This window comes from Strongylocentrotus purpuratus, unplaced genomic scaffold (genome assembly GCF_000002235.5).
Source record: "Strongylocentrotus purpuratus isolate Spur 01 unplaced genomic scaffold, Spur_5.0 spur5_scaffold_19, whole genome shotgun sequence".
Classification (NCBI taxonomy): domain Eukaryota; kingdom Metazoa; phylum Echinodermata; class Echinoidea; order Camarodonta; family Strongylocentrotidae; genus Strongylocentrotus; species Strongylocentrotus purpuratus.
The window spans coordinates 30107525-30122864 of record NW_022145604.1 but is presented as its reverse complement, the minus strand read 5'-3'; the positions used below and the strand labels follow the sequence as shown (position 1 = coordinate 30122864).

At 34.8% G+C, this 15340-nt stretch overlaps 1 protein-coding gene across 1 annotated transcript; it reads left to right on the top strand.

Annotated features, from left to right (window-relative positions):
• The first annotated feature begins 3971 nt into the window (after window positions 1-3971).
• LOC105440083 (RING finger protein 207-like) lies at window positions 3972-8480 on the top strand. The gene is made up of 2 exons (XM_011669839.2): window positions 3972-4033; window positions 6638-8480. Exon 2 carries the CDS (start codon window positions 6648-6650, stop codon window positions 8478-8480), a length of 1833 nt encoding a protein of 610 aa, XP_011668141.2. The 5' UTR covers window positions 3972-4033; window positions 6638-6647.
• Window positions 8481-15340: the final 6860 nt, after the last annotated feature.

Genomic DNA, 15340 nt, shown 5'->3' with positions numbered 1-15340 from the left:
ACTTATAATCCAATGTATACTTTGTTATTATTTTTTTTGGTGAATTTTACCCTTTGTATCATGTTGATTTATGAATGTTCGCATGTGTTTTCTGGATTTTTATGAGCAAATAAATTGAAATTGAATTGAAATAAATTTTGATTCACATCGAATTCAGTCTGAATTGTACATCAATTTCATACATCGCACAGTTGAAAGAGCTTTTGTGCAAGAGAGTCGCATTAAAGGGCATTCCAACTTTGAAATCATTTTATTTTTCAAAGCAGGAAATGACAGTAACAGAATGGAGAACGTTTGAAGCAAATTTGATAAATTTGATACACGAAAATATTAATAATATCCCGTAATCAGGGAAACTCATAAAAAACTTAAAAGGGACACTTCTTAGAAGGAAAAATGCACTTATTAAAAAGTTAAAGGGAAACCTATCATATTTTGATAGGGTCACTTATCAAAGGTGGAAATGGGGCATTTATTAGAAAAAGGGTTATGAGAAAAGAGAAGAGGTACTTATCAGAAAGCAAAAGGGACACTTGTCTCAGTAAAAGGGGCATTTATCAGAGGTAGAAAGGGGGTACTGCTGGCACCTGAAAAGGGGCACTTATGATAAAGGGAAAGGAGAATTTACTAAACAGTAAAAGGGCATTTTTTTAAAAGTAAAATGGGCGCCTATCCGAGTACCGCCTCTGACTAAAAATACATTTTAAATAGTATATTAGTATATTGCCCTTTAAATTTGAATTTGCTTTTGAACTATAAAGTTAAATGTTGAAAATGTTTCAGACCAGCAAACTGTCGGAATATCATAAAAACTATGAAATGAATTCATTTTGTACAGCTTGTAGAACCAACTTGAGAGGGATATAGAAATATAATTGCAAAATATACTGGAAAATTTGAAGGAACGTACATGATGTAGATAGAAAAAGATAGACTGAAGGAAATAGATGGTTTAAGAGAGAAGGAATAGAAGGAATGATGGTCGGAATAGTGGATGCGTAGAGGCTTTTATGAACATGTATGTGTGTAAGAGAGAACAAGAATCTGGGTCTATTATGTACGGGGGGGGCTCACATATTAGCACATACGAGTGTCTGCCGCTCTAATGGGTCACTTTCCCACATAAAAATCCCTAACAATTATGGGTCTCACTTTTAACAAAAATACCATTAAAATGGGTCCGTTTTTCCAAAATGTTCTGGTGTTTGCTATGCAAACACCCGATGATGATGATTATGAATGATGACAGTTATCATGCTGATGGTAATAATAAGAATAACAGAACTGCTTTCAATTCATACTAATTTCAGAAATATGACCATAATTAAGAACGACAATCGTTTGTGGCAGATGATTTTAAAGGAAACAAAGCGTAAGAAAAACTCAAGAGAAAAAGTAAACCTTCAATAAAAATAATTATGTCATCGGGTAAAAATTAAAATATATACATTACTTCTTCTTCTTTCCCGCCTTAATGGGCAATCCAGCCTTAGTAATAAGTTCTTTTTCTTTTAAAGCAGACAAATAGAGATGGAGATATAATTTAGTTAAATGCAATTTTGATCCGATAAATTATTATAAAATGCAACTAAATTATAATATTATCTATGCAACTCAAAAGAACAATGTATATTATCTGACTTTTTAAATTCAACTTTGATAAATGCAAGTTGATCAATGCAATAATTATTAATGTTATTTTAATAAATTTAATTTAATAAATGTAATTTTATGTTTTCAAGCCGGGTTTTACATCACGTATTCATGAAGATCATACATAACAATATTTAATAATTGTATTTTATCGAATTATTTTGTATATATACTTCATGTAAATATTACAGTTTAATCATTTAATTTCAATTTTTTAATGATCAATAATAATTTTTTTTCTTAATACATTATCAAAATGTCCTGCTCCGACTCTCAAACTGTATACCTGACCTTACACCCTTTGAATTTCTATTTATTTCATATCCAAGTAAGCAAACCGAACTCATTATTATTATTGTTTTCATTATTTATGATTTATTTACTATGTACTGTTTATATCTGGATTTATTTAAAAGTGTTAAAGCATATAATTATATTTTTATATAATAATAATAATAATAACGTTTTATTTACCCAGGGTAGCCACTTCAGTTATGAAACTGCTCTTCCAGCGGGCCCTGCATAACACAATATGTTATTACTACCCTTCTCCAATCTAATATGCTGAGCGCCTAGCTAGAAGGCAGAAGGTCCCATTGTTATAAGTCTTTGGTATGACTCGGCCGGGGTTCGAACCCACGACCTCCCGTTCATGAGGCGGGCGCTCTAACCACTGAGCCACCATGCCCGGTGGAATATGGAATTATTTTTACCTTGTAAATTCACTTGTATCAGCTTCCAGCTGTATTGTTGAATATTCGAATAAAACCTTATCAAATCAAATCAAATCAAATAAGAGAAACAGAATGGAGAAAGTGAACTCTGTGGCTTCTACATGGAGTCAAAATTAAAGACCGAGAATCCCTAAAGCTGCATGATTGTATTTATGCCAGATATATTTTGGGGCTAGCAGAGTAAGTATAGGTGAACGGGCTCATTTTGTCGGGGGTTAGTGGGAATATCAACCTCCAGTCTTAAGAAAGAAATAGTCACACAGTATTAAAGTGCCTATATTACCATTTCATTGTCATTTATATATTTATATAGTCCCTTTTATACAGCTCAGTTATAGGCTGAATTTTAAATTGTTGCAATACGTTTCTAACTTACTTATTCTAAATTTATTTTCCTTTTATTTCATTTTCTTTAACTTTCTTCGACTATTTTTCTTTGCAATGTATTGTTCTAGAGGGCGTACTCGACACGCCTTCTTTATTGTGTAAAAACTGAGCATGCTCTTAAAATATTTTTGTCAATATGTATTTACATTTTTTCCAATTGAGTATTTATTTTTGTTGATCTCAAAAATAATGAAAGAATAACAGGAAAAAAATGTTACCCTGAATGAAATTGTACTGGTTTGAAGTACAAAAGTATATATCAGGACATACAAAATAAAATATAAACATATAAATATAATAATAGGCTTTTAAGACATTACGCAACCACCAGAATCAGGTGTCGGTTGCTCTTGCCCGAAAACATAATTTGCAACTTTAAAATTCGGGGGGGGGGGGGATGGGTATGGGCGCAGCTCTTTCGACCCCATGTCTTGTAGGCCTATGAAACGTTGGCCGCTAAACAACCCCAAAAAATAAACAACCTAAAAATATAATTAATCGAACAACCTCTTAGCTCTCTCAACCAGATAAATAGGCCAATAAATGTAAAGATCTAAGATTGCCCCCAACTTTGGAACAATCTTCCCCATGAAATACGCGAGTCCCCAACCTTAGAGACATTCAAAAGTAAACTTAAGACTTATCTGTTTAATATGTAATGTAATGTAATCATATTTTGTTTGTTTAACTATAAAGCGTTATGTAAATATTAACTATTATTATTGTATGATTGTTATTAGGAATTTGTTATTATAATTATGTATCATGTATTATATTCTTGTAATTTGTACGTTAACATTACTTTAATTTAATTTTTTGTTAAGCGCTTAGAAACTTTGTATTAAGCGCTATATAAATGTAATTTATTATTATTATTATTATTATTATTATTATTATTACTATTATTATTATTATTATTATTATTATTATTATTATTATTATTATTTTTATTATTATTATTATTATTATTATTATTATTATTATTAAGATTGAATATCTTTTTTTATTATTCGCCTTTCCGGATCTGTTTAGCATGTTTAGCGCCATCTCCGAGATCGAGTTTTTATTGTGCTATCACTTTTTGGATGTCAAAGGTTGTTGGGATTACCCAGAACCTAAAAATAGATTGAAGATCTAAATACATACATGTATATAGTATTGCTTATGGTCAGTGAACCAGTCCATTGTAAAGGCAAAGAGCAGTCATGTTTACTGATTCTATATAACACATAGACCGATACGTAGTTGCGGGGAAAGAGGTGAGTAAATTAAAATGTCTGTGTCAATACTAGCACAAATTCGGTATTTTTTGTTTAATATTTCCGTTTTACATTGACGTATAAATACAATATAAGGTAGACACTTGGTAACCTTTGAGGCTTTTTAAAATCTGGTTTATAACATCATCATTTTCCTTAGACTGAAATAGTTAAACTGGGTCTAGATCACTGAACTCTAGGCTACATACTGTTGAATTCAGTGTTATATATTATATGTCTTGCAGGTGATTAACAGAGACCATTTGAGCTAACACCAATATGAGAATGGCCTTTTAGACTCAGTTTGGTTACTTTGGTATACCATGAAGAAACAGGCTGCACCCCTTCCTCCTTAATGTACTTGATCGTGAACCCGGAAGTAACAATTGTCGCATTTAAAAAAACTTGTGATCATATTGATATCGTTCATACGTAAACTTCTCAGTGTTTGTCTGTCCTGGGTGGATTTTGGTATGTTATTGTGATTAGTATAATAAATGCGTAATAAACTACTATTATTATAATGTTATGTAGATATGAATACACTTGGTTAACATTTCAGCTTACGTGATTAACATAGGTGTGGTAGTTGTGGAGGTATAGTAGAGTGGTTCTTTCACTTGACTCTCTATCTAATAGTGGGAGTTCCGAATCGACAACCGGCACTAACGCCATTTAGAAAACGTTGTATTGTGTGTGGGGTGGACGCAGGGCACACCTTTGTTCTATACAAAATGCTTGGCTTGGTTTAATTGGGCGATCTAAGGTTGATGGGAATTTCCAGTCACTAAAAATAGACTGAGAGACTATATAAATTCAGTTTTACTACCACTTATGATCAGTGGACCGCCACATTGTAAAGGCATACCGTATACATTTTTACTGATTTGATTTAACACCTAGACTGATCGATATGAAATGAGGGGAACAGACCGAGGCATTAAAAAAAGAAATGCAGCAAAGATTTGCAACAATTTGCAACAATTTCCTTTTAAATTGTTATACAGTGTGTCCCGAAAAAAACGGACAGTTTTTTTTTTTTTTTTTTGTCTCGAAATTTGAAAATTTGACATTTTTTTTTCGTTGAGGGGGGGGGGGGGGGGTAAGGTCACTTTACGTTTTTTTTTTTTTTTTTAAATTAAAAAAAAAAAATACAAAGGGGGGGGGGTTTAGTTTTTTTTAGGGGGGTTTACACACATAAAAATACCAAAGGGGGGGGGTTTGAACCCCCAACCCCCCCCCCTGCGTACGCCCCTGGAGGAATCTATATAATTCTCTCTCTATACAAACATGATGATTTTTGTTTTAATCGTATATTCCAGTGTGCATCAGTATATGTATATAGAGTACTGCTTTTGATACTTTATTAGTTTTAATAAAAAGTGTTGCCCACTAAGATTTAGAGTTGTTCAAAGCCTAAACTCCATGTTAAGAATAAAGGTGTGTTCATCTGCATCCTATCTGAAGGTAGATCACGGATCACATTTGTTTTCGTTCAGAGGTCATAATTTTCTAATACTTGGTTTTAGATTAATTAAGAAATGATGTAAGGATTCTCTTTCAATGCCAAAGTGCTGAAATGTAAATGGTTAACCACATTTATGAGACTGGTTTAGAATTTAATTTTTTTGTTTTTTACGGTTTACCTTTAACCATACATGAGCTTCAAGTGGTGTAATGTATACGTCGGATTTTCAGGAAACTTTTACTACCATGACTAGTTGCGATTCATGTAGAGGTGTTGTGGTCTATTCTAGTGGATAAGTTGATTGGTTGTGAATTACCTGGTTCGCGGTTCGAGTCCCACCACGGCACTAATGTCCTTTGGCTAGACAGTATTCTACATTGCATAGTTACTCTCCACCCATCCCAGGTTCAAAGTGAAAAGGTACCTGGCAGAAAGAAATTCCGTGAATGCTTATGAGTACATTATCATGCTATGTTGGCTAAAGCCGGGATAGTAATATGATTGCAGGGCCTTGTAATGTGGTGGTGGTGGTGGTTATTTTACCTGAATGCTAAGAAAGCATAAATGTTTATTAGTAAGCAACCAGACGGCCGACTGCTTTAGGTCCTCTCCAAGGGACCTGGTAATGATGATTAATGCCTTACCAAAGGGCACTGGCGCATCGATTTGGTTTCGAACCCGGGTCACCGGGTCACCGGATTACGAGACCACTGCTCTACCGACTGATATCGCGCCTTCGGGGAAAACAGAATGTGTAATGATGAAGATCTGGCTAAACAAGGCATCATTATTATTATGATGATGATTGTTATTATCTATTTTATTAGTATTATTATATTTACCATTACTATTGTAATTATCATTATCATCATCATCATTTTCCCCCATTTAATAATGAGCGACAAAAGAAAAAAAGTTTTTTCTTAATTCATTTTGTATTACTAAAGTCAGTTGATGAATAACATGATTCATTTTTTATCAAGATAACACGGAATATCATATTTTTACGCGTTATATTATGTAGGGAAAGACGTGAGGATTATGTATACACTCCTCTTTTATACCGTCAGATGAATCGAAGCTACACGTACTAATCATTATGTTTTTTCCTTTTCTTTTATCTCGTTTTCCTGTAGAAATCGAATCATGGCTGATGCATTCAAGAATGTCATTGCTCAAAGTCTGGAGTGTCCTGTATGTCTGAATACCTTCACCGATCCGAAGATCCTGTCTTGTTCGCACACCTACTGCAAGGCCTGTCTGAACAATCTCTTGGAATGCGTGCATGGTAACGACCAGATGCTACGATGCCCTGTCTGCAGAGCTGAAACCCAGGTGCTAAACCAAGATGTCAGCAAATTACCGACAAATCTAGCTTTGAAGTCTCTCATAGAGGATGTGAAGAATCAACATCAGTTTTGCACGAATTGTAAATCCGAGGACAAACCCCAAGCTGTTGTCTACTGTCAAGACTGTGGCATGTATCTCTGTATCACTTGCCACAATGCACACTCTCTTTGGCAAAACTTCATCAGTCACGAGGTCTTAGCCATTAGTGAGATCGTATCAGGGAAGGTGTCAGTGCGTAGATACCGTAAATGCAAGAAACACCCCAAAGAGGATGAGGAGTGCTTCTGTTCCGACTGCAGGAGATTTGCCTGCTTCAGGTGTGTTGTCATGCAGCATAAAGACGAAGGACATCGGGTCATCGAGGCAGCTGCTTATGAAAGCAGCCATATGAAGAGTGTCGAGGACCTCAAATCCAAGGCGGACAAAAAACGCTCTTTCCTTCAGAAATATGTTGATTTCATTGATGAACAGAAGGAGCGTGTGAGCAATGTTCAGACGCAGTGTACAGATGATATCAACAAAGCATATGAAGAATCGGTCCGGCAGCTGACAGAACAGAAAGATATCCTCATTGTTCAAGTCAAGGTTAGGACCGAAGGAGTAGAGAAAGAACTGGACGAAATGAAGAAATCAGCTCAGGAGCACATCACTCACTTGACCAACATAGCTGACGTGGTAACCAATAGGACAAAGATACCGTTTGATATGAATGCTTTGGCTGCACACGACAATCTACGTCAAGACTTACAAGAGGCCTTGAAACAAGAAGATCCTGACTACAAGCAGCCGATGCAATCGAGCAAGAAAGGGAAAATTGTTACTTTTATGAGAAAAAATGGAATGGACGAGCTAACTCTCGGTAACATCGTAAATTCAGTTGCAAAGAGCATCGCTTTGCCTACTAGCAAGGGTAGCATTAATGCCATGGTTAGTACACCAGATGGTAGAATGGCAGTGGGACATTTGACAGGTGGCGTGGAGATCGTCTCTGCTGATGGTCAGATCCAGCAGACAGTTCTCAAACATGTGTGGATTTGTGGAATAGGGATTCTCTCTGATGGTCGGTATGTTATACTTGATGGCCCCACAAATATCAAACTGTACACACTAGAGTACACGAAGTTAAATGTAGTGTTTGAGTCTTTGAGTGTCGATGAAGGTGAATTTGCTACCCTCACTGTGGACGCTGATGATCAGATCTATGTTAGCTACTGCAAAACCCAGAAGATCCAGGTATTCTCACCAGCAGGGGGGCAGGCGGTCAGGGTGATACCATGTGTTGGGTATGTTCCTTTAAAAATTACTAATTATAATGATAACCTGATCATCGCATCTGGTGATACAATACGATTGATTGACAAACAAGGTGTTGTAAAATATGAATCAGCGAAATTAGGGTTTTTTCTATTCGCCGCTGTGTCTCAATGGAATACAATCCTGATAGCCAATGTGAAGCACGATCTAGGTTTGGTCAGCATTGATGAGTACACTAACGAGCTGAAGCATGTCCAGAACCTCGTCAATGATTACAAGATTGAGAAGCCCGAGCTAAGTTGGTATTCTCTCCATCAGTACCGATCAGGAGAGATCGCTCTCTGCACTCCTGATATACTATATATATTCCATTGAATATAACGGATTACTCCCCATTTCTGGCATTGTATGATACCACTGTCTTCAGGGCCGTATGAAGACGGGAGGGGTGAGATGTGTACGACTAGACCTCTTTTTCCTAGTCAAAACAGGCACGCTGACAATTTTTGAATAACATAATATTTCGTTGAAAATGGACCCATCTCCGGGGCGTTGTACTGGCGTGCGCCTGTAATCCAGCTAACAATGGAAGTTACAAACTGATTCAGCCGAGGATGCAGGTTTGAAACTGAGTCCCGTCTTTCGGATGGTGACGTTTAAAGGTCGGTCCCCAGGCGTAAATAATCAGATCTGATTGATAAACGTCTGTAAAAACCCAATTACACATACACACAAACATCCTTTTTTAAAGCTTTCTAACAAGCTTGTTTTTTCTGAGGCTTCATAAAATAAGTAGCCTATATGTATATATAACATCCAGTGGAATCCGTTATAATGGAGTTTTGTAGACTGTTTTAGAATTTATATTCCTAGAGCAATTAGAATGATTGAACCTTTCTAAAAAGTAACCTTTCTTTTAATATACTTCCGATCTGTATATCTTTCAAGATTTTGTTGTTGATGATGACTCTACATGTGAATATAACTTTATTGGTAGCTGTTGTAAATCATATTTATTATATCGCCCTCAGCATGCCCGTATTGGTGGCTCAATCTCTAAACCTGTGTATCAAGATTATTCTGTTCCCCAAGGATCTGTTTTGGTTCCAGTCTTATTTACAGTGTAAACGAGTCCTCTGCGTGATGTGATAATAGAGCACAATGTACAGTACCATTTTTACGCAGATGACACTCAATCGTACTTAAAACCATCCCAATGTAATGTTGATATTGGTATAAAAACTCTTGAGTCATGCCTTAGGTCGGTTAGTCAGTGGATGAATGCTAACTTTCTGAAGTTGAATGAAGATAAAACTGAGCACATGTTGATTGGATCTGCCAGGCAGTTGAGTAAATTTTCTGCACCAAAGATCATCATTGGCAACTCTGAAATAAAATGTGTTAATCAGGTTCGTAATCTTGGAGTTTTGTTTGATGCTGGAATGACCATGAAATCTCAGATTTCAAATGTTGTTAGTTCAGCATCATTCCATATTCACAATATTTGGAGGATCAGAAAATATCTGAATCAGAAAGCCACTTAGCAGATTGTTCATTCTTTTATTACATGTCGTTTGGATATATGTAATTCATTGTATATTGGCCTTCCTCAAAATCAAATAGCCCATCTGCAACGAGTTCAGAACATGGCAGCTCGGCTCGTCACTCTCCGCAGTAGATCACACCATATTTCAGATAAATTAAAATCTCTTCATTGTTTATCAGTCTCAAAAAGAATTATGTTTAAGCTGTTACTCCTTACTTACAAAACACTTCTTCATTCTTCACCCATTACTTGTATCAGATTTTGAAACCGTACACCCCACAACGGAATTTACGTTCAGGTTCACAGCTCCAGTTATGTACACCCAAAACCAATAACAAATGGGGGGGGGGCAGGGCTTTTGCTGACGTTGCACCCAAATTATGGAACACTTTACCATTAGAAATAAGACAATCATCATCAATTGAAATATTTAAGAAGAAACTTAAGCATTATTTGTTTATGTCGTAGTTTTAATATATTGTATAATTATGTTGATTTTGTACAAGAGCGCCTTGAGCAGTCTTTTAGAATGGATATGTGCGCTTTATATAAGTTGACATTATTATTATTATTATTATTATCATTAAATGTATAAATGATGTAGACACAATTTCATTATTGTAGGCTAAAAGATTACTTCATAAAATAAGGAGCCTATATTTTATATATAATATCCAATGGAATCCGTTATAATGGAGTTTTGTAGACTGTTTTAGAATTGATATTCCTAGAGCAATTAGAATGATTGAACCTTTCTTTTAATATACTCCTCTGTTTATCTTTCAGGATTTTGTTCTTGATGATGACTCTACATGTGAATATGACTTTATTGGTGGCTGTTGTAAATGTATAAATGATGTAGACACAATTTCATTATTGTGGACTTAAAAGATTATTTTACAGTTAGAGATAATCATTCTAATAACGGAATTTTTGTGTATATTACTGTTAAATAAATTGAATACTTTTCCTTCATTTTCTATGATGCATTTCAGATCCATGTCTGAATGTTCAAACTAGTCTTTATATTTTACCCATAATCATGAGAGGAAATTCAATTTTTTCCATTTTTTCTTCTTAATATATTGTTGATAGACATTTGTGTCAATCCTATCTTAACCCATATGCATTAAATAGTATGTATTAGAAAGGAATCTCACTAACTTTGATGAGTGTAGAAACATTAGAAAAATCGGTCTTTATAAATTTTAGAAAATTCTAAAAATGTGTGAGTTTAATGTAGCTACTCTATGTTTGCCTTGTACTAAAGGTTGATTTTTTTTAACATCACCCACCCAGCAATGATCTTTGTCAAAGCTGTTGCCGAAATTTGAAAATGTAAACATGTTCTTATAGGTCCTCCTGTGTTTAAAGCAAATACACTATCATCAAAAATCTTAAAAAGAAGAAGATATTTTGGGGACATTTACCATACAAAACAAATGCAGAGGCAATCGCATTTAGAGTTGCCTATCTATAGGAGACTTAAAAGCTATACGATTACATTATTTTTTTCATATTTTTAAACATTTATTCCCCCGTTTCTTACATTTTCTTCATCAACGTCATGTCAGGTGGACTTTCCATTGTATGCATCCCTGTTATTTTGAACAGAGTATGCATTAGTATCCACCAGGAATGCTGTTCATTTAAAAAATGTTCTTATATCCATTACTTTGTAGAAGTCTTTGTCTCTCTCAATTAATGTATTTATTTGACCTTTTTTAGATTTCTACTCATGCCATTGCTCATACTTAATCTAACATAATTTGAAATATGAAAGTTGCTATACGATCATGACGTTATACATGTACATGTAATTGATTCTTCACTTGAAGCATCTGAATTCGTTGTGAACTGAAATCGCTATACACAAAGATAACTATGCAATGCTTATTTTTTTTTTTTTTTTTTAATTTTTGGTTATTATTAGGCAGTGGACATCAATTATTGGATGTTAATGATATTTTTTGGGGTCAATAATAAACTCGTTTTGCTCGCTAGAGCCATAAATCAAATTACCTGACAAACACCCCCTAAAAAGTAATTTTATTAAATTTAATAGCGGGGGGGGGGGGGGGTGGGTTGGCGCAGACGTGTGTATAAAAGGAGCTGCAGTTTTGTTATGCTATAGAGGGAGCTTGTGCAACATAATATACTACCGGTACTGTATATACATATTAAATATACTCCTGTTTCTTATGCAGATATAATGTCTATTGTGATCGAATCGTCATCGTTCGATATGCCTCAAAATTCGGCACGACTTTGAACCTTTCTCCTTACTACGTGTAGATAATTGTTTCTATTTTCTGGATATAAAACAACATACTGCAATACGGTAGCTACCCAAACTTTCATGAGGTGTTGTAAATACCTATATATTGCTTACCAAATAAATTTTGATTCACACCGATTCAGTCTGAATTGTACATCAATTTCACACATCGCACAGTTGAAAGAGCTTTTGTGCAAGAGAGCGGCATTAAAGGGCATTCCAACTTTGAGATTATTTCATTTTTCAAAGGAAGAAATGAGAGAAACAAAATGGAGAACGTTTGAAATAAATTTGATAAATTTGATGTACAAAAGTATCAATAATATCTGAATTCCCCGTAATAAGGCACACGCATAAAAACTTTAAAGGGGCACTTCTTAGAAGGGAAAATGCACTCATTAAAAAGTTAAAGGGAAACCTGATAGGGTCACTTATCAGAGGTGGAAAGGGGGCATTTATTAAAAACAGGACATACGAGAAGGAAAGAGGTTATAATCAGAAAGCAAAATGGACAAATGTCTCAATAGTAAAAGGGGCACTTATCAGAGGTAGAAAGGGGGTACTGCTGGCACCAGAAAAGGGGCACTTATAATAAAGGGAAAGGAGAATTTACCAAAAAGTAAAAGGGCACATTTCAAAGTAAAATGGGCGCCTATCCGAGTACCGCCTCTGACTAAAATACATTTTGAATAGCATATTAGTATAGGTCCTCTTTAAAAAAGTAGACCCCCAATCTTGTAATTTGTCCAATTTTAGTTTTTACTCATGTTTGTGTTGAAAGAAATTGGAAAATTGTCTGGCGCTGCATAATGTGATTACAACTTGAAATGAAATAATCATAACTTTCTTATATTTTGTCAGTTTTTATTCGAACCTTTATTAGCCTTCTTGTCCGATTATTCTTCTTTCTTGTACAGTAGTTTGATATCAAGGTTGTATTGCCCTTTAAACTTGAATCTGCTTTTGGACTAACTAATAAATTTACATGTTGAAAATGTTTCAGACCAGCAAACTGTCGGAAGATCATAAGAACTATGAAATGAATTCATTTTGTACAGCTTGTAGAGCCAACTTGAGAGGGATATAGACATATTATTACGACAAAACTATACAGGAGAATTCGAAGGAACATACATGATGTAAATATAAAAAGATAGACTGAAGGAAATAGATGATTTAAGAGAGAAGGAATAAAAGGAGGGATGGTCGAAATAGTGGATGCGTAGAGGCTTTCATGAACATGTGTGTGTGTAAGAGAGAACAATAATATGGGTATATTGTGTACGGGGGGGGGGGGGTATTCACATATTAGGACGTACGGGTGTGTGCCTCTCTAATTTGACGTTGATAATGATAAAGATGATGACGATGAGGATGATGATGATGATGACGAGAGTGGTGGTGATGATGATGGTGGTGATGATAGTGAGGATGATGATGATGATTGTGTTGATGATGTTGATGTTTATGGTGATGTTGATGATGATAATGATAATGACGGTGATAACGATGATAATAATAATGATGATTATGTTGATGCTGAATATGATAATTGTGATGGTGGTAGTGATGATGAACATGATGGGGATGATAACTCATTTAACCTCAGTGCTCGATAAGCAAATACCTGACTAAATAGATAATCAACAAGATCAAAAATTCAACCCATACGACTCTAATTGGGTCACTTTCCCCCAAAAAATCCCTAAGCATTGGTCCCACTTTTAACAAAAATACCATTAAATATGAGTCCGTTTCTTCAAAATATGTTAAATTTGCAAAATGTTCATGATAATAATTATGAGTGATGACAGTTATCATGATGATGTTAATAGTATGAATAACAGAACTGCTTTCAACTTATACTAATTTTAGAAATATGACCCCAATTAAGAACAACAATCGTTTGTGGCATTAAACCTTACGATTTTAAAGGAAACAAAGCGTAAGAAAAACTCAAGAGAAAAACTAAAATTCAATCAAAATAATTATGTCATCGGGTAAAAATTAAATATATATATTACTTTTCTTCTTTCCTGCCTTCATGAGCAATCCAGCCTTAGTAATAAGTTCTTTTTCTTTTAAAGCAGAGAAATAAGAGAAACAGAATGGAGAAAGTTAACTCTGTTGCTTCTACGTGAAGTAAAAATTCAAGACCGAGAATCCATAAAGCTGCACTTAGAATAATTGTATTTATGCCAGATTATGAGAGTATTTGGGGCTTGCAGAGTAAGTACAGGTGAACGGGCCTATTTTGTTGGGGGGGGGGGGGGGCGGGGTCGAGGTAAAGTCGTTTTCGAATATAAACTTCCAGAAGTCAAGAAAAAAAATATTCACACAGTATTATAGTGCCAATATTTCCATTTCATTGTCATTCATATATATATATATATATATATACAGTAGTTTGATATCAAGGTTGTATTGCCCTTTAAACTTGAATCTGCTTTTGGACTAACTAATAAATTTTTACATGTTGAAAATGTTTCAGACCAGCAAACTGTCGGAAGATCATAAGAACTATGAAATGAATTCATTTTGTACAGCTTGTAGAGCCAACTTGAGAGGGATAAAGACATATTATTACGACAAAATATACAGAAGAATTCGAAGGAACATACATGATGTAGATTTTAAAAGATAGACTGAAGGAAATAGATGATTTAAGAGAGAAGGAATGGAAGGAGGGATGGTCGAAATAGTGGATGCGTAGAGGCTTTCATGAACATGTGTGTGTGTAAGAGAGAACAATAATATGGGTATATTGTGTACGGGGGGGGGGGTATTCACATATTAGGACGTACGGGTGTGTGCCTCTCTAATTTGACGTTGATTATGATAAAGATGATGACGATGAGGATGATGATGATGACGAGAGTGGTGGTGATGATGATGGTGGTGATGATGGTGAGGATGATGATGATGATTGTGTTGATGATGTTGATGTTTATGGTGATGATGATGATGATAATGATAATGACGGTGACAACGATGATAATAATAATGATGATTATGTTGATGCTGAATATGATAATTGTGATGGTGGTAGTGATGATGAACATGACTAATACCTGACTAAATAGATAATCAACAAGATCAAAAATTCAACCCATACGACTCTAATTGGGTCACTTTCCCCAAAAAAATCCCTAAGCATTGGTCCCACTTTTAACAAAAATACCATTAAATATGAGTCCATTTCTTCAAAATATGTTAAATTTGCAAAATGTTCATGATAATAATTATGAGTGATGACAGTTATCATGATGATGTTAATAGTATGAATAACAGAACTGCTTTCAACTTATACTAATTTTAGAAATATGACCCCAATTAAGAACAACAATCGTTTGTGGCATTAAACCTTACGATTTTAAAGGAAACAAAGCGTAAGAAAAACTCAAGAGAAAA